Source organism: Molossus molossus, unplaced genomic scaffold, assembly GCF_014108415.1.
Source record: "Molossus molossus isolate mMolMol1 unplaced genomic scaffold, mMolMol1.p scaffold_m16_p_1, whole genome shotgun sequence".
Classification (NCBI taxonomy): domain Eukaryota; kingdom Metazoa; phylum Chordata; class Mammalia; order Chiroptera; family Molossidae; genus Molossus; species Molossus molossus.
In genome coordinates this window covers 171,808,018-171,831,865 of record NW_023425344.1, presented here as the reverse complement: position 1 = coordinate 171,831,865, position 23,848 = coordinate 171,808,018, and the positions used below count along the sequence as shown (strand labels likewise).

At 38.3% G+C, this 23,848-nt stretch overlaps 1 protein-coding gene and 2 pseudogenes across 1 annotated transcript; 2 read left to right on the top strand and 1 right to left on the bottom strand.

Annotated features, from left to right (window-relative positions):
* Positions 1-650: 650 nt before the first annotated feature.
* On the top strand, positions 651-1,835 carry LOC118619674 (annotated as a pseudogene).
* Positions 1,836-14,158: 12,323 nt separating this feature from the next.
* LOC118641395 (olfactory receptor 11G2-like) lies at positions 14,159-15,184 on the top strand. The gene has a single exon (XM_036278564.1). It carries the CDS (start codon positions 14,159-14,161, stop codon positions 15,125-15,127), a length of 969 nt encoding a protein of 322 aa, XP_036134457.1. The 3' UTR covers positions 15,128-15,184.
* A 7,448-nt stretch (positions 15,185-22,632) lies between these two features.
* Positions 22,633-23,570, bottom strand: LOC118619592 (annotated as a pseudogene).
* Between the last annotated feature and the right edge of the window lie 278 nt (positions 23,571-23,848).

Below are 23,848 nucleotides of genomic sequence, written 5' to 3'. Positions count from 1 at the left end.
AGGTGAATTCCACTTCATGGGATCAGGCCTCACATAGGAGCTAATATACTGTGGTCAGGGTAATTCTTCAGAGTCAGTCAGCCTGAGGGTCAACCCCACACAAGAATGAACCAACAGTAATCAAGACTCTAGAACAACAGAGGGGCTCATATAATCCATACAAGGGACATTTCTGGAGCATCTAGCTCAAGGTGATCAAGGAGACTGTGCCACCAAACTTCACAAGACACCTACTACATACAGCTACCATACCAAGGCTGGGAAACATAGCAGATCTAACTAACATACAGAAACCAATACAGACAGGCAGCTAAAATGGGGAAACAAAGAAACACGTCCTAAGTGAAAGAACAGGAGAAATCCCCAGAAAAAAAACTAAATAGATGGCTGTTAGAGAAATGGCAGTTATCATAAATTGGCTGCTGGGAAGAACTAGATTCTCATTTCAGGCCATTATCAGAAAAACTAAGTTTGCAGTATAGTAAAAATCAGATTCTCTGATCCTGATTACAGAATCTCGAGTTGTGTCTCCCATTTCATCCTTTCAGATCATCTGAGAAAATCTGTAAGATTCCATCTGGAAAAACACTAGGAGTATTTGGAAGAGTAAGAAGGAAGAGGATTGTTGGTCAAAATAAAAACAGGGTTGAATGAGTTTCAAAAAGCAGGGTTCACAAACTCATGGACAACAATCCACAGAAGAAGACAGCTTCAAAAAACAACTAGAAGTTGCCCTGGCCGGTTTGCTTCAGTGGTTAAAGCATCAGCTCACAGACCAGAGAGAACCTGGTTTGGTTCCCACTAGGGGCATGTACCTCGGTTGCAGTTTGTCCCCAGCCCCGGTTGGGGTTGTGTGGGTGGCAACCACTAGATATGTCTTTCTCACATTGATCTCTCTCTCTCTCTCTCTCTCTCTCTCTCTCTCTCTCCCTCCCTCCCTCTTTCCCTCTCACTCTGTCTGAAGATAAATGCAAAAATGTCCTCAGGTGAGGATAAAAAAACAAAACAAAACAACAACAAAAACAACTAAAAGCAATGATGAGAGGAGCCTCATCAGGAAAGAAGACAGCTGATCCACAGTGAAAGAATCTGGAATCAGTCCTTCCAGGCAGATGGGGTGGAGAGGTCATTCTGCAGAGAACCCTCCTCCAGGATCTGTAAAGAAGACAAGAAAGAACAAACAGAAGGCTGCTGGAAATGGAAATGGTGGCAATACCAGTGAAGCCCCTCAGCTACCTCAGGAAAAAAAAGGGCTCAAGTTGACCCCACTGTTGAAAGTGAGGAGGCATTTATGATTAGAATGGAAGTTAAAGTGAAGATTCCTAAAGAATTAAAAACATGGCTTGTTGAGAACTGAGATTTAATTGCCAGGCAGAAGCACCTGTTTCAACTCCTTGCTAAGAAAAATGTAGATGCCATTCTAGAAGAGTATGCGCTACAAAAAATCTCAAGTAAATGTTGACAATAAGGAATATGCAGCAAATTAAGTCATTGCAAAAATAAAAGAAAACTTTAACATGATGTTGGACACTCAGTTGCTCTACAATTTGAGAGGCCCCAGTGTGCCAAAATCCTCTTAGCTTGTGGGCATGTTCCAGGTTAATGGAGTGCCATATCTACTGAGATTGTTCATAAGAATCAGAGCAAAGTTGGAGTATCTGCTCCTTGATGAGAAGAGCTTTGAATTATTGTTGGGCTATTTACATGATTTCCTAGAATATTCGGCAAAGAATGCTGCATCTCTGTTTACTGCCAGTGATTACAAAGTGGCTTTGGCTGAGTACCACTGCAAAGCCGTACGAGGGTCCACTGATCACTCTGGAAGATATAAATAAATTTCTAGAAACATAGAATCCTTCCAAAACTAAATCAGAAAAAAATGAGAAAATCTGAATAGAAAGACTACAATTAGTAAACTTGAAGCATTAATAAAAAATATAAAAAACACCCAACAAAACGAAGCCCTGGACTGGATGGCTTTACAGGTGAATTTTAGCAAACATTCAAACAAGATCTAACACCTATACTTCTCAAAATATTCCAAAAAATTCTAAAGAATGGAAGACTCTTAAGCTCATTTTATGAGGCCAGCATTATTCCAATTCCAATACCAAATAAAAGACATAACAAAGAAAAAAATTATAGGCAAATATTCCTGATGAACATAAATGCTAAAATCCTCAACAAAATATTAGCAAACCAAATCCAGCAATACATTAAGAAGATCACACACCATGATCAAGTGGAATTTATTCCTAGGATGCAAGGCTGGTACAATCAATATCCACAACACAATAAATGCGATACACCACATAAACAAATTGAAGGATAAAAACTACATGATCATATTAACAGATGCAGAAAAAAAGCATTTGATAAAATCCAGCACTCATTTGTAATAAACACTCTCACCAAAGTGGAAATAGAAGGACCATACCTCAACATAATAAAGGCCATATATGACAAACCTACAGCAACATCATATTCAATGGGCAAAAACTATGTGTTCCCCTTAAGATCAGGAATAAGACAAAGATGTCCACTTTCACCACTCTTATTCAACATATTACTGATAGTCCTACCATATCACACACACAAAAAATAAATAAAATGCACCAAACAAGAAAGAAAGAAGTAAAACTGTCCTTATTTGCAGATGCCATGGTATTATAGAGAACCCTAAAGATGCCACCAAAAAACTATTAGAACTGATAAATGAATTCAGTAAAGTAGTGGGATAAAAAATAAATATCCAGAAATCAATTGCATTTTTATACACCAATAGTGAACTATCAGAAAGGGAAACTCAAAAAAATAATCCCATTCGCAGTTGCTTCAGAAAGAATAAAATGCCTAGGAATAAATTTAACCAAGAATGTAAAAGACCTGTACTCAGAAAAACACAAGACACTGAAGAAAAATATTGAGAAAGATACAAATAAGTGGGAGCATATACCATGTTCATGGATAGAAAAAAATTAATATTATTGCAATGTTCACACTACCCAAAGCAATCTACACATTCAGTGCAATTCCTGTCAAGATACCAATGGAGTATTTCACAGAGCTAGAACAAATGTTTCAAAAATTTGTATAAAACCACAAAAGACCCCAAATAGCAACAACAATCTTGAGAAAGTAAAACAAACTTGGAGGACTTCCCCTACTTGATATCCAACTATACTACAAGGCCCTAGTAATCAAAACAGTGTGGTACTGGCATAAAAACAAACATATAGATCAATGGAACAGAATAGTGAGCACATAAATAAATCTACACCTTATAGTCAATTAATATTTGACAAAGAAGGCAAAAGCATACAATGGACTAAAGAAAGTCTATTTAATAAATGATGTTGGGCTCTGGCTGGTTTGGCTCAGCGGTTAGAGTGTTGGCCTGTGGTCCAGAGAGACCCAGGTTCAGTTCCCCCTAAGGGCACGTACTTCGGTTGCAGTTTGTCCCCGGCCCTGGTTGGTCGTGCGGGTGGCAGCCACTCGATGTGTCCCTTCACATCGATGTTTCTCTCTCTCTCTCTCTCTCTCTCTCTCTCTCTCTCTCTCTCTTCCTCTCTCTCCCTCCCACTCTATCTGTACAAAAAAAAAAAAAAAGGAAAAATATCCTCGGATGAGGATAAAAAAATAAATAAATAAATAAATAAATGAATGATGTTGGGAAAATTGGACAGATATGTGCAAAAAAAAAAAAAATGAAAGTAGACCACTGTTTTACACCACACACAAGAATAAACTCAAAATAGATTAATGACTTAAATGTTAGATTCAAAACCATAAACATCCTAGAAGACAACATAGACAGTAAAATCTCAGACATTTCTCATAGCAATATTTTTCTGATATATCTCCCCAGGCAAGGAAAACAAAAGAAAAAATAAACAATAATGATTATATCAAACTAAAGAGTTTTTGCACAGCAAAGGAAACCATCAATAAAATTAAAAGACAACTCACTAAATGGGGGAACATATTCACCAATGATGCATCTGATAAGGGATTAATATCCAAAATTTATAAAGAATTTGTAAAACTCAACACCAATAAAAACAAACAATCCAATTGAAAAATGGGCAAAAGACCTGAATAAACACTTTTCCAAAGAGGACATACAGATGGCCAATAGACATATGAAAAGATGCTCAACAGCACTAATCATCAGAGAAATGAAAATTAAAACCACAATGAGATATCATCTCACACCTGACAGAATGACTATCATCAATAAATCAATAAACAAGTCTTGGCAAGAATGTGGAGAAAAGAGAATTCTTGTGCACTGTTTGTGGGACTGCAGATTAGTACAGCCTCTGTGAAAAACAGTATGGAGTTACCTCAAAATAAAAAAAAAAAAAAAAAAAAATGGAACTGCCTTATGACCCAGCAATTCCACATCTGGAAATTTATCCAAAAGAAAAAAGAAAAAATCACCCCAAAACACTAATTTGAAAGAACATATGTACCCCTATGTTCATTGCAGCATTATTTACAATAGCCAAAATTAGAAAGCAGCCCAAGTGTCCATCAGTAGATGAGTGATTAAGAAAGCTGTGGTACATTTACACAATGGAATACTATGCAGCTATAAAAAGGAAGAAAATTTTACCTTATGTGACAGTATGGATGGACCTGGAGAACATTATGCTAAGTGAAATAAGCCAGTCAGAGAAAGACAAATACCATATGATTTCACTCATATGTGGAACTTAATAAACAAACTGAACAACCAAGCAAAATAGAAACAGATTCATAGAGAGCAGGCACATAGCTCAGGAGGTGGTGGGGGTGAGGGGTGAAGGGACTGATTGAGCAAAAAGGAAAAAAAGAGGACATGAGAACTCATTGACAATAGTGTGGTGATTGTGGTAGGGGTAGGGAGGTTGGTGGAGGTGGAAGAGGGCATAGAAGGGATAAATGGTGATGGAAAAAGTAAAATAAAATTCTGTGACATAGGGTAAAGAGTAGGCTGACAGCTGTTGGAGAGGTAGTGTGGGGAACTGGGTTGGGGAATGGAGGGAGGGAGAAAAAAAAAAAAAAAACAGTGGAAGAGAAAAACTCTTAGACATGGACAGCAGAGTGATGATTGCCAGGGGAGGGTGGCTGGGGAAAAGTGAAGGAGGGTATGGGGGAATAAATGGTGATGAAAGAAGACTTGACTTGGTGTAGTGTACACACAATACAGTATGCAGATGATGTGAAATTGTGCACCTGGAACTGTATAATTTTCTTAATCAGTGTCACCCTAATATATTCAATAGAAAAAACAAACAGAGGGTTGCTGAAATAATAAGGAAACAAGATCCATACCTATGCTGTTCACAAGATACCCAGCTCAGAAGAAAAGACACACACAGACTGAAAGTAAACGGATGGAAAAATATATTTATGAAAAAGTAAATGAAAAAAAAAAAAAGCTGGGGTAGCAATACTTAGACAAAATAGACTTTAAAACAAAGGCTATGCCCTGGCCGGTTTGGCTCAGCAGTTAGAGCGTTGACCTGCGGTCCTGAGAGACCTGGGTTCGGTTCCCACTAAGGGCATGTACCTCGGTTGCAGTTTGTCCCCGGCCCTGCTTGGGTCATGTGGGTGGCAACCACTCGACGTGTCCCTTTCACGTCGATCTCTCTCTCTCTCTCTCTCTCTCTCTCTTTCTCTCTCTCTCTCTCCCCCTCCCTCCCTCCCTCCCTCCCTCCCACTCTATCTGAACAAAAAATAGAAAAAATGTCCTCAGGTGAGGGTAAAAAAAAATAATAATAAAAAATAAAACAAAGACTATAACATCTGGTCAAGATGGCAGCATAGGTAAATGCAGTATCACCTTCTTCCACAACCATATCAAAATTACAACTAAACTACAGCATGCCATTATTCAGAACCACTTGAAATCGAGCTGAATGGAAGTCCTACAACTACAAAATTAAAGAAGCAGCCACATGGAGACAGGTATGAGGGGCGGAGGTGGATAGGCTGGTCCCATACCTACGTGTGGTGGATAAAAATGAGGAGGGATACTCAGCTGTGAAGGTCCTCCCTGAGAAGTGAGGGGGTCCCCATCCCCCACCAGGCGCCCAGCTCAGGGTTCCAGTGCCAGGAAGAAAAGTCCCATAACTTCTGGAGGTAAAAACCAGCAGGAACTGAGGTTGAGGGAGGCTGAAGCTTCTAGAGGCCCAGGCAGCTTCTCTTAAAGGGCCTGTGCACAGACTTATTTGGACTCGCACCCTCCAGGCTCCAGCATGAGGGAGGCAGCTTGAAAGGCACCAGAGACATACAGGGAAGAACTGAGTTGTTTGGTATTGGGGCAAGAGCTGGAGGGGCAGCTTTCTCCTGGAGAGATGTGCTGGTGGAGACCATTGTCCCTTTCGTAAGCCCTTCTCTGTGGGAGCAGATGGCCCCCATATCTGGGACTCCAGCAATCTGGCTTAAACTGTTTGCCCTTCCCTGGTGATTCCCTGAGGCCCTGCCCCAACCAATTTTTGGGCCCACCCAATCTGGTTCCAATAGCCTTACCATAGAATTGGCCTGTCTTGGATCCTGCTTCAGATTTTCCTAAAATCTCTAACAAGAAGTATCTGGTCTCAGCAAGCCCCATATCTTTATGAAGTGGCCCTGGGCCTGGCACTAGAAGCAGCCAACCTAGGTTCACAACTCGGCCTTTCCTGGGCACCTCCAAGCCCAGCACAAGAAGCAACCACCAGCAGATCACTTTGTAGCTTATGCTAGGTGGCCCCAGACAGAACACAGGCAGTGACTGACCTTGCCTCAGAGCCAGCACACCTAGTGGACAGCTTCAGATCACACTGAAACACTGCCAAGCAACCACCTCCATAAGTGACACATTCAACGAGTGCTCTCAGTGGGTACCAGAGCCTGCTGAAATATGTCTTGCTCTGTGTGCTGGGCCCCTACACACTGATCCTCTGAGGTAGTCAAAGGCCAGTGGTCAATGGGCACAGCCAGTCCTTGCAACTGATCAGCCTGAGTAAATCCCTCCCACTGATGTGCCAACAGCAATCAAGACTCAATTACAACAGAAGGGTGTACAGTCCAAATGAGGGTTGCACTTTGAGGGCCCAGCTGAGGTGATCGTGGAGGCTGTGCCACTGGATCCTACAGGATACCTGCAATAATAGGTCACCCTATGAAGCCTAGGTAATATAGCAACTCTACCTAATACATAGAAACAAACACAGGGAAGCAGCCAAAATGAGGACAAAAAGAAACATGTCCCAAAAGAAAGAAAAGAACAAAACTCCAGGAAAGGAACTAAACAAAATGGAGATAAACAATCAATCAGATGCAGAGTTCAAAACACTGGTTATAAGGATGCTCAAGGAACTTAGTGAGAACTTCAAGGAAGTTAAGGAGAACGCCAAGGAATTTAGTGAGAACCAGTCAGAAATGAAAGATGCACTGACTGAAATGACAAATAATTTACAGGTAATCAATAGTAGAGTAGGTAAAGCCAAGGAACTAAACAAAATGGAGATAAACAATCAATCAGATGCAGAGTTCAAAACACTGCTTATAAGGAATTAAGAAGTACTGGTTATAACACTTGGAATATAAGGAAGCTAAAAACACCCAATAAGAGCAGGAAAAAAAAAAGAATCCCAAAAAAATGAGGATAGTGTAAAGAGCCTCTGATCCAACATCAAGCGTATCAACATTCGCAACATGGGGGTACAAAAAGAAGAGAGAAAGCAAGAAATTGAAAATCTACTTGAAAAATAATGACAAAACTTCTCTAACTTGGTGACAGAAACAGACATACAAGTCCAGGAATCACAGAAAATTCTGAACAAGATGAACCCAAAGAGGTCCACACTAAGACACATCATCATCAAAATACCAAAGGTTAAAGATAAAGAGAGAATCTTAAAAGCAGCAGAAGAAAAGCAGTTTGTTGCCTACAAGGGAGTTCCCATTAGACTGTCAGCTGATTTATCAAAAGAAACTTTGCAGGCCAAAAGGGAGTGGCAAGAAATATTTGAAGTGATGAAAAGCAAGGACCTACAACCAAGATTACTCTACCCTACAAAACTATCATTTAGAGTCAATGGTAATATAAAGAGTTTCCCAGATGAGAAAAAGCTAAAGGATTTCATCACCACCTATCCAGTATTATATGAAATGTTGAAGGATTTTCTTGAAGGAGAAGAACAAAAATATGAACAATAAAATGGCATTTAATATATATCTATCAACAATTGAATCTACGAACTAAATGAGCAAGCAGAACAGAAACAGACTCATAGATACAGAGAACTTTTTGTTGCTTGCCAGATGGGAGGAGGCTGGGGAGATGGGTGAAAAAGATGAAGGAATTAAGAAGTACAAATTTGTTGTTAGACTGATGAACCTCAAAGGGAAGGGGGGAGGAGGGCAAGAAGAGATAAACCAAAGAACTTATATGTATATATACATAACCAGTGGACACAGACAATAGTGTGGGGAAGGCAGGAGGAGGGTGGGAGCAGAAAGAAGGGGGTAAATGGGGGTAAAAAAGGAGGAACATTTGTAGTACATTCAACAATAAAGATAAGTTAAAAAAAAAAAAAAAGGCTATAGTAAAAGAAAAAAGGGACATTACATAATGATAAAAGATCCACCCTATGTGAGGATATCACCCTTGTAAACATTTATGCACCCAATATAGGAGCACACAAATATATAAAGCAAATCTTGATGAATATAAAGGGAGAGATCGACAGTAATACAGCCATAATAGGAGATTTTAACACCCCACTGACAACAATAGACATATCTTCCAGTCAGAAAATTGACAAGAAAACAGAGGCCTTAAATTACATACAGGACCAGTGTAGAATGTATGTGAGTTTATTCCGCACATGGATGGACTCACCCAAAGGTTAACAACGATATTCTGCACACAGATGCCTTGGAGTGCTGCTCAGTCCTTAAGAACAATTCAGAGCGTGTCCTGCACACAGGCACGCTCCTCCTTGCCTGCACACAGGCACGCTCCTCCTTGCCTGCAAACAGGAAGGATGAAATATTCTTAAGGGCAGCACTGACCTTTGAGCAGGGGTTGGTTTGTGCAAGAAGAACTAGCAGGGGAAATAGTTAGATTAGTTATCTTGAAAGGAACTGGGACCATGGCAACCTCTTTGGCTATAAAAATAAACAGCTGCAGGACTTCGGGGCTGCTGCAGTCTTGTCTGTCTTTGTGTGTGTTTGTGTCTTTTGTTCATTTCGCAGACCCTCACTGCAACAGATCAGATGGATTTAATTAATATTTTTAGAGCATTTCACTCCAAAGCAGCAGAATATACATTTTTAAAGTGCAAATGGCGTATTTTCCAGGACAAACCACATGTTAGAACACAAAGCAAGTCTCAAAAAATTAAATAAGATGGAAAACATATCAAGCATCTTCTCCAACCACAATGGTAAGAAATTAGAAATCAAGCGCAAGAAAAAAACTGAAAATCTCACAACACATGGAAGTTACATAACATGTTGAGACGACTGAAAATGCAAACACAATGATCAAAACTCTATAGACACAGCAAAAGCAGTCCTTAGAGGGAAATTCATAGCATTACATGCTTACCTCAAGAAACAGGAAAAATCTCAAATAAATAATCTTACCTTACACCAAAAAAAAACAAAAACAAACAAACAAACAAAAACAATAAACAAAGCCCAAAGTGAATAGAAAGAAAGAAAGAATAAAGATAAGAGCAGAAATAAACAAAACAGAGTCTAAAAATATATGCATCCCTTCATTGCAGCAGTATTCACAATGGCCATGATGTGGAAATAACCTGTGTCTATCTACAGATGAGTGGATAAAAATGTTCTATATACATAGAACAGAATATTATTCAGCCATAAGAAGGAAATCCTGCCATTTGTGACAACACAGATGAACCTTGCAGGCATTATGCTAAGTAAAATAAGTCAGAGAGAGACAAATATTGAATGATACTACTTTTGTTTGTAGAATCTAAAAAAATAGAATTAATAGAAAGAGAACAGATTTGTGGTTGCCAGGAGGTGTGGGGTATGAGAAATGGGGCAATGTTTGTCAAAACATACAAACTTTCAGTTATAAAATGAATGTTTGGGGCATATAATTATATCATGGTGATTATTATCAACACTATATTATATACTTAAAGTTGCTAAAAGAGTACCTCTTAAATATCTCACCACAAAAGAGAAATGGTAATTCTGTGAGGTGATGGAGGTGTTAGCTAATGTTATGGTGGTAATTATTTTGCGATATATATTTGTATCAAATACATTGTACATATTAATTTGTATCAAATACATTGTACAAATTGTTATATGTCTATTATATCTCAATAAATCTTTTTTAAAAAACTTTTAAATAAAAAAAGAGTACGATGAAGTACATATGTTATACAAAGAAGAAATGTGAATGATGGACTGAGTACCAGACGGGGGCATTCTCCTGGTTTACACTACCCCAGCACAACGGCCTCCCTTTTCTCCTCCTGCCACGACAGACACCCTCCTACCTCTTGCTCCTAGCATTAGCTGTTCCTTCTGCCTTTGACCCCTCTTGAAATCCTCTTGGTTTGTTCCCTTATCTTTTCAAGACTCTGCTCAAACGTTACTATCTGTTAGGTTATTTAAAAGTCCAAGTCCTGCCCATTTCCAGTCCATCCCACTGCTATGCTTCATTTTCCTCAAAGAAAAAACACATATAATTCATGTATTCATTTGCTGATTGTATTTATTTTCTGTTGCTCCTCACCCCTGATTGAATTGTTCTAGGTAAACAGGATTTTTTTTCTATTTTGTTTGCTCTGCTCTGTCCTTAGTGTCTGTTAAGCACTCTATAAACATTGAAAAAACCTACAGCAGTCTGAGCACTTAAAATATCATTTTTCTAACGGTTATCATAAAATTGCAAATGAAATGTCTCTAAATAACATATCTGGTCATATTAATTGGTAAAGAATTGTTTCTCTTTCTTCAAAATAAAAACAGGAAATCTAATTGTACATCTTTTTATTGTAACTACTAAAACAAACTATTCCTATTTAATTATTCCCTAGAAACCTTTGGCAATGCCTGGTTAGTAGAAGCACAAGAGAAGAGAAGAGCCTAGTTGTGTACATGCATTATTCCTCAAGGAATAGCAGGGCTGAGATTTCATTGTAATTAAATAAAATTTTAAAACTATCTTATCTGTTGAACAATTACTTTAAAAATATCAGTGGAGAGGGTCCCGAGTCTCAAAAGGCCATAATGAGGAAATACATTTAGATGATACCTTCATCTGGTCTTTCGTCTTTACCATAAATATGAGTTTTCAATATGGGGAGAAAAATTTTTTTCATTTACTCTTTGCAACTCATGGAAGGTTACAAACTAGATCATTCAATTCTCCAGAAGTCTCTCACATGCTTTTCACTCTGTTGGGTAACATTTTATTTCCTGTCTCTGACTTTTCTTCTCAGCACATATCCAAGGAGTAAGTTAAAACTTTGCATACCCTATTACAAAAACTGACTTTTCTGCATAAATGGATTTACTGGAAAGTGCTTTCTTCTTGCTCTGAAAATGTAAATATCTGGGTTAAGATCAAATTCAGACAGAAAAATTTGAAAATATTAGTTTTTCTCTTGTTTCTCCAAATCTTGGTTTAATACATTTATATAGCTTTCTTATCCTTTTTATTTTTTAATTAAAACTTTTTAATGTTGAGATTATTGCATATTAATGAATATTGTTTACAAAGAGGTCTGGGGATTTTGTGTGGAAATGTGTAACTGATAAATTTCTGGAGGTGGATTTATTATCAATATTATAATCAATTTTGTTACTTGTTAAATAAAAAATATGACAAATTTTTGCTGCCACTTTTATATCATACCTCTCCAACACATATATTGCTCTTAATTAAATGTAGCACTAATTTCATGTGTCTTGGTGTTATGTGAAGTAGCTCTTCCTTAAATGGCAAGACTATTCAGTATCTGTATGCTTTTTGTTTTTTACATTTACAGGATCTTCTCTGGATTGTGACTTTATACAGTTTGTACTCCCAAGAAATACTGTAACAAGAGACCAAAGCAGGGTGAGTATTGACACTATTTTGATATACAGCTGATAGGGTTCAATTATCAGTGAAAATGACTAAGAATGCTTAGAGTAGGGTACAACAAGGTATCAGAACATGGATCAGAGTGTGAAAGACAAAAATTAAATGAGTTTAAAAATCCAATCAAATGAGTTATGAAGATAACAACTAAAACCTGTGTGGCAACTAAGTGGGCTTTTTCTTCAATCAAAGCAGCAGAATAATTTGTGGGCATCCCATCAGTTAAGGTATTTTTAAAACATATCAATTGTCTCTTATATTAATATTAATATTATGCTTTTTCTCTTTGCTTCTGTATATTTTGTACTCACTATGTGTATTTAAACACAATTTATATGTTCTTAAGTTAAAGGCACTCCACTTTTCAAACCTAGCAAATGGCCAAGATTCACTAGCTCCATAGCTTGCTGTCTCTGGACAAGATGACGTTTATTCTTTTTCAGATACTTACAATAACCTCAGCTGAGAAAAATCATACAATTATTCACAATAAAAAACATCCTCGCCCTGGCCGGTTTGGCTCAGCGGTTGGAGTGTCGGCCTGCGGTCCTGATAGACCCGGGTTCGGTTCCCGCTAAGGGCACGTACTTCGGTTGCAGTTTGTCCCCGGCCCTGGTTGGTCGTGCGGGTGGCAGCCACTCGATGTGTCCCTTTCACGTCGATGTTTCTCTCTCTTTCTCTATCTCCCTCCCACTCTGTCTGAACAAAAAAGAAAATGGAAAAATGTCCTCGGGTGAGGATAAAAAAAAAAAATCCTCAATAATTTTTTAAATCTTACTCCACCATCACAACAGATCAAGGGGGAATCTATGTCTTCCAGGACAAAATACACACACACACACACACACACACACCTCCTATGAAATTCTGGTGCCTGCTCTATATTGCCACCTGATATGATGTCATTGCTACGAGAAACAAATAGACTGACTACTATGTTGCATTCAGATTTGCTACAATCTACATAGTTACAAGAGTAATGACAATACATAAACAGCAGTTCCTCCCAAACATGATAGCCAAGAGTAGGCTTCTGAGGAAACAAGATGTACAAAAGCTTTGATTGAGTAACAACAAACTGGGAGCAAGGGCAGAGCAGGAAAGAGTGAAGCAAGACGTTTCATGTTTCAAGGTTGTCTCAGAAGAAAATGCCTAGAATGGATGTAAAAATGTACCAGTGGTATATGTAAAAAAGAGAAAAAAAGACCAAACATTGAAAGCAGCTATGAAAGTAAGACAGAAATGCCATGCACACAAATTAAAAAGTTTTTCTCAACTTCACAACATTTTTTGAAACATTGGCTACCTCAAGTCACATTCAGTATTCCAGTCACTCAGAGCAGTGCTATCCCTAAACCAGATGCCCCAGTTCTCACATTCACAAGAGACTGCTTCAAAATTTTCAACCAGCAAATTTAGGTGCCAAAGTGGAGGGCTCTTCCTCATGATGTGGAGCTGAATCCAACAGCTAAATACAGAGAAAGCATGTCACGTATACCCAATATATAATATACCATCTATGCTGGACCCAGAGAGGGCCTTTGGGTTATCACTTTACAATAACATTAACAAGCACAAAAAGGAGTATTCTCTATGCCCTTTTACTGTATCTCAGTGAGACCGAACCTTTTGAAATGTCTTAAGATAAGTAGCATTTTATTTGATAGTATTATAAATATTACTAATTATAATAAATTACTTTTGTATAATGTTTTAGAGAGAAATTTAGTATACATAGATTTGAATGTACTATAATCTATATGGTAAAGAAATGAGGAAATAGACAAATAGAAGATAAGTGACATACTCAAAATTACAAGTTTAGTACTCATGTGTAATCCAGTATCCTGACCTGGTTTAATGATTGCACCAAGCCATGTTTTTACTTATTGGTATCTTATCAAAATGAATTCATACTCTTGGGAATAAGTTGTGATGATCACAGTTTTGTTGTTTTAACATAAACCTCATTGTTTATAAAAGAAATTTGGTGTTTTCAGGAAGAACCAGCATACTTCATTAAAGTACAATAACAATGTCATCTCCATGTCTTCCAGACTAATGAATGTGTCCGGCAGAGAAACCACCAACTCTGTGAGTCACTTTATCCTCTTGGGCTTTCCCTCGAGCCCAGAAATGCAGCTCCTCTATTTTGGACTCTTCTCAGTAGCCTATACCTTGACCCTGATGGGGAATGCTGCCATTGCCGGTGCCGTGTGGTGGGACCAGCACCTTCACACCCCCATGTACATCCTCTTGGGGAATTTTTCTTTCCTGGAAATATGTTACGTTACCACAACCACCCCTAACATGTTGGCCAACTTCCTCTCCACAAGCAAGTCCATCTCCTTTGTGAGTTGTTTTGCACAGTTCTACTTCTTCTTCTCTTTAGGGTGTGATGAGGGCTTCTTCCTCTGCATCATGGCTTTTGACAGGTACCTAGCCATCTGCCGTCCTCTGCATTACCCACTCATCATGACTAAACAGCTATACACCAGTCTCATCATCTTTGGATGGTCCTGTGGGTTCGTTCTCTTCCTAACCCCAGTTCTTCTCATTTCACAGTTGCCCTATTGTGGCCCAAATACCATCAATCATTTCATCTGTGATCCTGTCCCATTGATGATGCTGTCCTGTTCAGAAGACACCACAACACAGTCCATTTACTCTACTTTCAATGCTGTTTTCATGATTGGTACATTCCTCTTTATCCTCTGCTCCTATGCTCTGGTGATTCTGGCTGTGCTAAGAATGCCCTCAGCAGCAAGTAAACACAAGGCTTTCTCCACTTGTGCTTCTCATCTGGCTGTGGTGGTCCTGTTTTTTGGCTCTGTTATGGTGATGTATGTTAGTCCTGGATCTGGACACCCAGTGAAAGTGCAGAAAATTGTGAGCTTATTTTACTCTGTGATAACACCTCTCTGCAATCCTCTGATTTATAGCCTCAGGAACAAGGAGATGAAGGCTGCCCTGAGGAAAGTCTTTGGGACTGAAATTTCTGTTCATAAAACATAAATCAGAAGTAATAGTAAAGCAAGTTATATCACAACCTGATTTAATAAGATATAAGCAAGATCATTTCCTAGAGAATTCAATAATTTCGGTTAGGGAACAATAAAGCCCATTGTCATTTTAAATATCACTCACTACATAATGGGTTAGTCTTATTTAAGAAATAAAATTGTCTTAGGAAAATTAAATTCTTTATATATAACTGAGTTTTTTAAAGGAAGTATAAATAAGCTTTGTATTTAAAAATTGGAGCAACAAATAAGGATGCAGCGTAGGTTATAAACTTGTTTTGGGATCCACACTGTAAGCAAATTCTCTTCCACTGAGAGTTACTGACTAAAAGAAAGGATTTCTGTATGAAATAAGTCCAACCTTGCAAAGAATGATATATATTTTCACTCTAAGGATTTTAAGAAACAAATTAATAGCTCTAGCTGGATATTGAGTACAGTCGTCCTTCAGTATCTGAGGAGAATTGGTTCTAGGACCCATCTTTCCCACCTCCTCCCAAAATCCATGGACGTTCAAGTCCCTTATATAAAACAGTGTAGTATTTTCATATAACCTATGTATATCCTCTCATATACTTTAAATAAGCTCTAGATTACCTATATAGTCATATGCCACATAACAACATTTTAGTCAATAATGGATTGCATATATGATGGTGGTCCCATAAAACTATAATGAGCTGAAAAATACCTATTACCTAGTGTCATCATAGCTAATGCAGTGTCATAGCAAAATGCATTACTCACATGTTTTGGTGATGTAGTGTAAACAGACCTACTGCACTGCCAGTCATATAAAAGTACAGCACATGCAATTATGTACAGTACATAATACTTGATAAAGATATTAAATGACTATGCTACTGGTTTATGTACTTACTATATTGTACTTAACATTGCTTTAGGATGTACCATTTCTGCTTAGAAAAAGTTCACTGTAAACAGTAAGTTGCGTTGCGCCAGCAGCAGCCTACATCTGTTTACCATGTCTCTTGATTGAACCATTTTCTCTTGTGCTTGATTTACTCTCATGTTGTTTTGTACATGCTGTACAGGCTTGAAGCCTAGAGCAATAGGCTAGACCATATAGTATATGTATGTAATAGGTTACACTGTGTAGGTTCATGTGAGTGCACTCTATGATGTTTGCACAACAAAATTGCCTAATGACATATCTCAGAATGTATCCTGTCGTTCAGTAGTGCATATCTGAAATACCTAATACAATGTAAATGTTATGTAAATAGTTGTTATACTGTATTGTTTAGGAAATAATAAGAAAAAAAAGTCTATACACCTTCAGTACAGATGCAACCATCATAGGCCTAACTACATAATACACCTCAGCAATAATGTAACTTTTTCCTGATTATTTTCAATCTGCAGTTGATTGAATCCATAGATGTGGAACCTGTGGATACAGAGGACTGACTTCAGTAGATTAGAGCGCACCCAAAATAAAAATTAGGAATTTAATGGCTATTGTTTACCTAAAATAGGATAAAGATAGATGCTAAATGTAAAGGGTCAGGCATTAGTCAGGACCTAACTCCATTGCTGCAACTCCAGTGTTAAATGAAGGTCTTAGGACCATACTTTGTTTCAGTATTTTTGCAGTATGACATATTTTATTATTTAAAATGTCTCTAGCCTGGCCACTGTGTATCAGTTGATTGAGTGTTGTCCCATGGACTGAGAGATCCCAGTTTGATTCCTGGTCAAGGCACATGCCCGGATTTCAAGCTTAATCCCCACTAGGGGGCACGCAGGAGGCAGCTGATCAATGTTTCTCTCTCACATCGATGTTCCTCTGTCTCTCTCTCTCCCTTCCTCTCTTTCTAAAAAAAAATCAATAAATACATTTTTTAAGTGAGATCATGTGATATTTGTCTTTCTCACCGATGGACATAGACAACAAAGCTGGGACAGGTGGGGGGTGGGGGGACGAGGATGTCAATGGGGGGGAGGGAAACATATGTAACAAAAATAAATTAATAAAAAAATTTAAAAAACATATTTAAAAAATTTTTCATAAAATGTTTCTAAAGATCTTCTGTTCTTTATTATTATTTTTTTTTTTTAATCCTCACCCGAGGACATTTTTCTATTTTTTGTTCAGATAGAGCGGGAGGGAGAGAGAGGAAGAGAGAGAGAGAGAGAAACATCGATGTGAAGGGACACATCGAGTGGCTGCCACCCGCACGACCAACCAGGGCCGGGGACAAACTGCAACCGAGGTACGTGCCCTTAGCGGGAACCGAACCCGGGTCTCTCTGTACCGCAGGCCGACACTCCAACCGCTGAGCCAAACCGGCCAGGGCAAGATCTTCTATTCTTTAAAATATATAATCACAATTGTTAGTTTGAGTATACATTTTACTTTCACTATTGGCCATCTGTTTGTTTGGGATAACTCTCTAAAATGTAATGAAAGGCAATAGGGAAATAAGATGCAGTTCACAGAGCTACATTTACTGTCTTCAGGAAGTCATTAATTCCACAAAGTGAAGTGCAATGTAATTAAACGTCTTTTAGGGAAGAATCAAGGATTTGAGGTTGTTTGGACTTTAAAAAGGCGGATTTCTGGGAATTTCATGACAAAAGAGAAGTATATTCTATTTCAGAGAAGTAAAGCAAACTGAATGGACAAACAATTGCTTGGACAAATTATTTACAGGAGCAAAACTTCATCCAAAATATCTTTAATATAAGCATAAGATGCTCTTTTCCTGATTGTTTTCATTATGCTGTTCCTTGAAGCTTATGATTCATTCATTCAATAGTCATTGATTTTTTTGAGCAGATTTGGAAAAGAGATGAAAATGTATGATGATTAATAAAATATACTGTTGATTGTTTCTGACAGTGTGGTTTCTGCACCTGTAGCCAGCACTGAGATAATAATTAACTAGGCTCCTTACATCTCAGGCTTTCCATATTCCAGAGGGACCACCTCATATTTCAGGTTGCTGACACTTAATGGAATGAAATCCAACTTAAGTTGGTGAATTCAGGACTTTATAAATGAAGAATAGAGTGATAACAAAATTTGAACTTCAAATTTGTCTAATTCATTTTAGGAGATGAGCTATTTAAGGATACAAACAAAAGTCTGCCTTACTCAATAGATGATTGTTGTCGTCATAATTTCTCTCACACACTCCCCTCAACCAGACAACAGTGGAGTGACGGCCAGAGGGAAGGTGGGGTGAAGGCAGGTGGGAGAAGGGCAAAGTGAGAGAAATGGGGGTATCTGTAATAGTGTCAACAATCAAAATAGAGTAAAAAAGTTATAATTTTTTCAAATCGTATAATAAATTCTTTTTTTCTAATTCTCACCTGAGGACATTTTTGCATTTATCTTCAGATAGAGCGGGAGGGAAAGAGGGAGGAAGAGAGAGAGAGAAACATCAATGTGAGAAAGACACATCGACTGGTCACCACCCACACAACCCCAACCAGGCCTGGGGACAAACTGCAACCAAGGTACGTGCCCTTAGCAGAAGCTGAACCTGGGTCCCTCAGGTCCACAGGCCGATGCTCTAACCTCTGAGCCACACCGGTAAGGACCAAACCATATAACAAATTCTTACCCCCACACATAGAAGACAGCCTTGCAGCTTACTTAATTTATTTTAATATATGCACTACTGTTTGAGCATTTATCACCTGATAGTCACTGAGATAAATCCCTTATATAAACTATCTCCAAGTGTTCCAACATGTTTTTCTAGGAATAATCCATATGGAGCTAACAGGAAAGAAAAAAAATTAGTCTGCTCAATTTTTTTTAAGTCCTATATTTATTTATTTATTTTAATCTTTTCTTTTTCTCCCTTTGTTGATTTTAGAGAGAGAGGAAGGGAGAAAGAGAGAGAGATAGAAACATCGATGAGAGAGAACATCAATTGGTCACCTCTTGCATGCCCTCCACTGGGGATGGGGCCCACAACCTGGGCATGTGCTCTGACCAGAAATCAAACCAGCGACTTCTTGGTACATGGGTCAATGCTCAACCACTGAGCCACACTGGCCATGCTAAAGTCCTATATTTAAATAAAGCAAGTAATGAAGTACATTGTGTTCATGAAGACTTCAAAAATATAAGCATTATGATTCCCCAAAATAGATATTAGAATGGACCTTTATCCAGTTTTGACAGGATAACTTCCTTTCCCCCAAATCACCTCATGGGACTCTTATTCTACTAAATATGTTTTGAGGACAGTCACTGTATTTATTATATACAACAAACTTCTGGAGCAGGTTATTATCAATGCCATGTTAATAAATTAGAAAGCTAACAGTTTTAGTGAGATTTAGCAATTTCCCTGATGTCGCACAACTAGTAAGTTATTGTGAAACCAGAAGGTTACCGTAGCAGGTGCAATTAGTGAGCTTCTCTTTTTCTCAACAGCTATACTGAACAGTACCATATGAATTTTGACTCATACTAACAGTGTCCCCCATGAAAAGTAGCATTTATCTTTCAAATTTCTGTCTCAGAGGTTCTCAGAAGCTACCGATTCCCCCACAGCTGTTATGTAGGGGAAGCCCTGAAGTGTATGGGTCAGAACAGATGGATAAATGCGTCGAACATTTTCTTTCTGAGAGACATTTCCTCTGCATTTCAGAGACCTTAGAATCAAGTCTCCTTCTACAATGACTTTTCTTCCTCCTCCTCTTACTCTCTCTGTTACTTCTATATTTTTCTAAGGTCACCTCTCATATGTAGCATTGGCATCCAAGTCCTTGTCTCAGGCTCTTCTTTCCAGAGAGCCCATATGAACACAACTAATAATGTAAGTGGCCCTAGAAACTGAACCCTCAGTATGAGATACTGGGAAGATGGCAGCAAAGACCCCAGTGCATAAGTCAGGTGGAGATCACCCCTAGCATAGAAGAACATTGTACTTGCTAAGACATTGACCTGTGGTAAATTGGGAGCAGGCGCAGGTAGAAGGGAAAGCACTATCTATGAAATGGCTCTAGCATTTGAATGGATGGAGATAATGGTAATTATAAAAGCCTTAGAATTGGGTGATTTTTATTTCCTTGACATATTTAAGAAAGAATGACAAACTCAGGGCAACCATTATTAAGTCAGTATGTCGCCTCTAAAATAAAAGATACGTTTTTATATTTTGCAACCTCTGCTACTAAGAGGCACAGAACTTGGTGGGACTCATGATATTTAAGAGGCAGATAAAACCAAATTTGTTTAATAGGGCTCTGACACATTAATCAAGTGATTGACTTGGAAGACCGCTGATTTTTGAATACACCCGGTGCAAAAAGAAATCTCTGCAATAGGTTCAGGCTGCTGTTCATGTTACCCTGCTGCTCAGGCTGTATAGATAAGAATAGGATGTGATAAGCATCATTAGACTTGTAGAGTACTTCCCTAGAGTCTTAGAACAAGGCCATGCTTTTTATTGCATAGAACTACTCATTGTTTGCAAAGGATATCCTGATTTCCATTGGTTGAAAAATACTGAACATCTCACCCTGGGAAATGAAGTGGCTATGCAAGCAGAGCTGCCCAGAATGAGCTGGATATTGTCACATAAATTCAGTTAAGAATAGCCAAAGTCATGATGCATTAGAAATGGTCAGTTAGTGAATGTGCCCAGGCACATTCAGAGGACACTTCGCCTGCCTCTGCTGTACCAACACATCTTCCTTAGCTTACACCTGTGGCCTCATCAGGGGTTTCCAACTACCAGTAAATAATGGAAGAGGCCCAGGCCTAGTTCATGTATGAGTTGACTCAATATTCATGTGAGCCAACAATAGATGGCTGCTGCGTTCAGCTGAACTCAGTGGCTGACTCTAAATGATGATGGTGAGGCCAAGTTCTTCTGAAATGCAGATGAAAATAGTAAACTCAGTTGTTCATAGAGAAAAGGGGCCTGAGGTAAGGATATAAATTGGCTCTTGGGCTTTAATAAATGGCTTTTCTAGTCAGTCAGGGATCTGGAAAAAGCAAAATTGAAAAATTAGAGGTAGGAAGGAGGCATGTGGGTGGAACTGTGGGATTGGACACAAAATGTGCAAATCTTGATGCTTCGTATCAATGCCCACCACAGTGGGTAAACTTGAACCCCAAGTGAATAGAATGGTTTATACTACATGCCAGGCAGCTTCTCTCATGTCATCCAGATGCTTGCACAATATGTTCCCAGATGGAGGAACCACTATGGTAGCTTGAGCCATGCATGACACCCAAAACTTGGGCCTCTTAGCAAGAGGCTAATCTAGTTATTGTAACTAACAAGTGACAGGCCAGTCAGCAGCAGAGACTGATGCTGAACCATCAGTATGGTACCATTCATTGAGAAAGACAGCTGGTGGCAAGTTAATTCCATCAACCACCTTCCTCTGTGGAGAAGTGATAAGTTATCCATTCTGAAATTGCCATTTATTCTGAAGACAGGTTGTCCTTCCCTTTCAATAAATGTATACATTTTCTATTCACAAATAGAGATATTTTCAATTCTATATCTTACATGTCATAAATATATAATCTCAAGGTGTGGAGAGAGGCCTAAATATAAAATCAAAGTATAAAACATGAAGATAAAGAGTGTGAAATAAGCTTACATAATAAAATTATTTATTTTTATATTGATGTGTTCACTTTTATTGATTTAAAAGAATTATTTACATTTTATTAATATTAGCTTTTGTTATTTTGGGCATTTGCTTGTTCAATATATGTATAGTAACCCTACTGAGGATCTTTGTTGGTTCTCAAAACTACATGTAGAATTTTAAAATATTTTTAAAGTAGTGTTTTAATATAGTCCCTGATATTGAAGATATTTTAAAAATCTGGTTATCTAAAGGATTGTTAGTTAACCATTTGTATGTTTGCAATAATTCAACATTTGCTATGCTCTAACAAAGAACAACTAGCTTTGATAAAGGTAGAATTTGACAATGTTGAAGTACATCAAGAAGCATGTAAAAGAAACCAAAAGAAAAACTAGAAACTCAATTATAGAGAAATATATGAAAATCTTATTAAGTTGTATTTCAAAATAAAGAAGTCTATCTAGCCCGGCTGGTATGAACATCAACCCATACACCAAGAGGTCACCAGTTTGATTTCTGGTCAGGGCACATGCCTAGGTTGTGGGCCCAATTCCTAGTGAGGGTCATGCAAAAGGCAACCAGTCAATGTTCTCTCTCATCGATGTTTCTATCTCTCTCTCCCTCTCCCTTCCTCTCCCTCTAAAAGCAATAAAGAAAAAAAAATGTTTTAAAGAAGTCTATCTAAGTATAGACATATATAGAACATAAGAGTAATAACGTCCTAAGACTAAAATCTTGAGTCTAATAAATTTTTAAAATCATCTTTCTAATATATGAAAATAAAATAAATGCAAGGGGGAAAATACCATCATTCTATTTATCTCATGATCTTCCATATTTTTCTTTTTAAATATTAATGATGTATTATATTAAATTTGACTTGAATCTTTTAGAGATTTCTTACAATAACACATTCAGAATTTTTTTTAGTGCATCCTTCATATCTTTGTTCCAGAAGTTGTAGATAAGAGGATTTAAAATGGAGTTGCCAAAGCATAGAACAACGTTACAAATTTCTGCATACCAGGATAATCTCCAGAACCTGGGTTGACATACATCACCATGACTGAGCCATAGAACAGAGACACCACGACAAGGTGGGAGGCACAAGTAGAGAAAGCCTTCTGCCTTCCTGAGCCTGAGGGTACCTGTAGCACCACACTTAGCACATAGACGTAAGTGCCAACGATATACAGAAAAGTGAGAAAGATGATGAGAGAGCTAATGATACTACAAATCAGAAACTCCAGATACTGGAGCATAGGACAATGCCAACAAAGGTGCCAGATCACAGAGAAAATGGTCAATGGTGTTTGGACCACAGAAGGGCACCTGAGATATTAGAATCAAAGGAGTCAGTAACAAGAGAAAGCCACCCGCCCAGCAGAAGACCACTAACTGAGCACATAGGTGATGAGTCATGATGGTGGAATAGTACAAAGGTCTACAAATGGCAAGAAATCGATCAAAAGACATCACTGACAGAAATAAGCATTCAGCAGCACACATGGAGAAGAAGAAGTAGAACTGGAGCAGGCAGCCAGTGTAGGAGATGCTCTTGTTCTGAGAGATCATGTTGGTCAGCATTTTGGGTACATCAGAACTGACATAGCAGATCTCCAGGAAGGAGAAGTTGGCCAGGAGGATGTACATGGGCGTGTGGAGTTTTGGCTTGCCCATACCACTCAGATGATGGATATGTTCCCCAGGAGGATCAGAAGGTAAATGAAGGAGAAGAGCACAAAGAGGAGGATCTGGATGTCTCTGCGACAGGGAAAGCCCAGGAGGATGAACTCACTCACAAACCCAGAGATATTAGTAGTCTCTAAAGCCCTCATTAGTCTGACCTGTGGAAGTGACAGAGATAGTAAAAGCCGCAGAAATATTGACACTATTTTTCTTCTTCTGGTGAAGAGATATGTTTGTTTTCCTCATTTTGGGTTTATGATATTACTATCTTCCCTTAGGAAGGTGAGTTGTTCTTTTTGTTTCCTACATTTATTCAATAAACACTTTTTGCACATAGTACTGCCAGGCACTGTTCTAGGAAATAGGGGGCAAAAACAGTGAATTTAAAAAGCAGAATCCCTACTTTTTTGGAGCTTATGTCAAATAT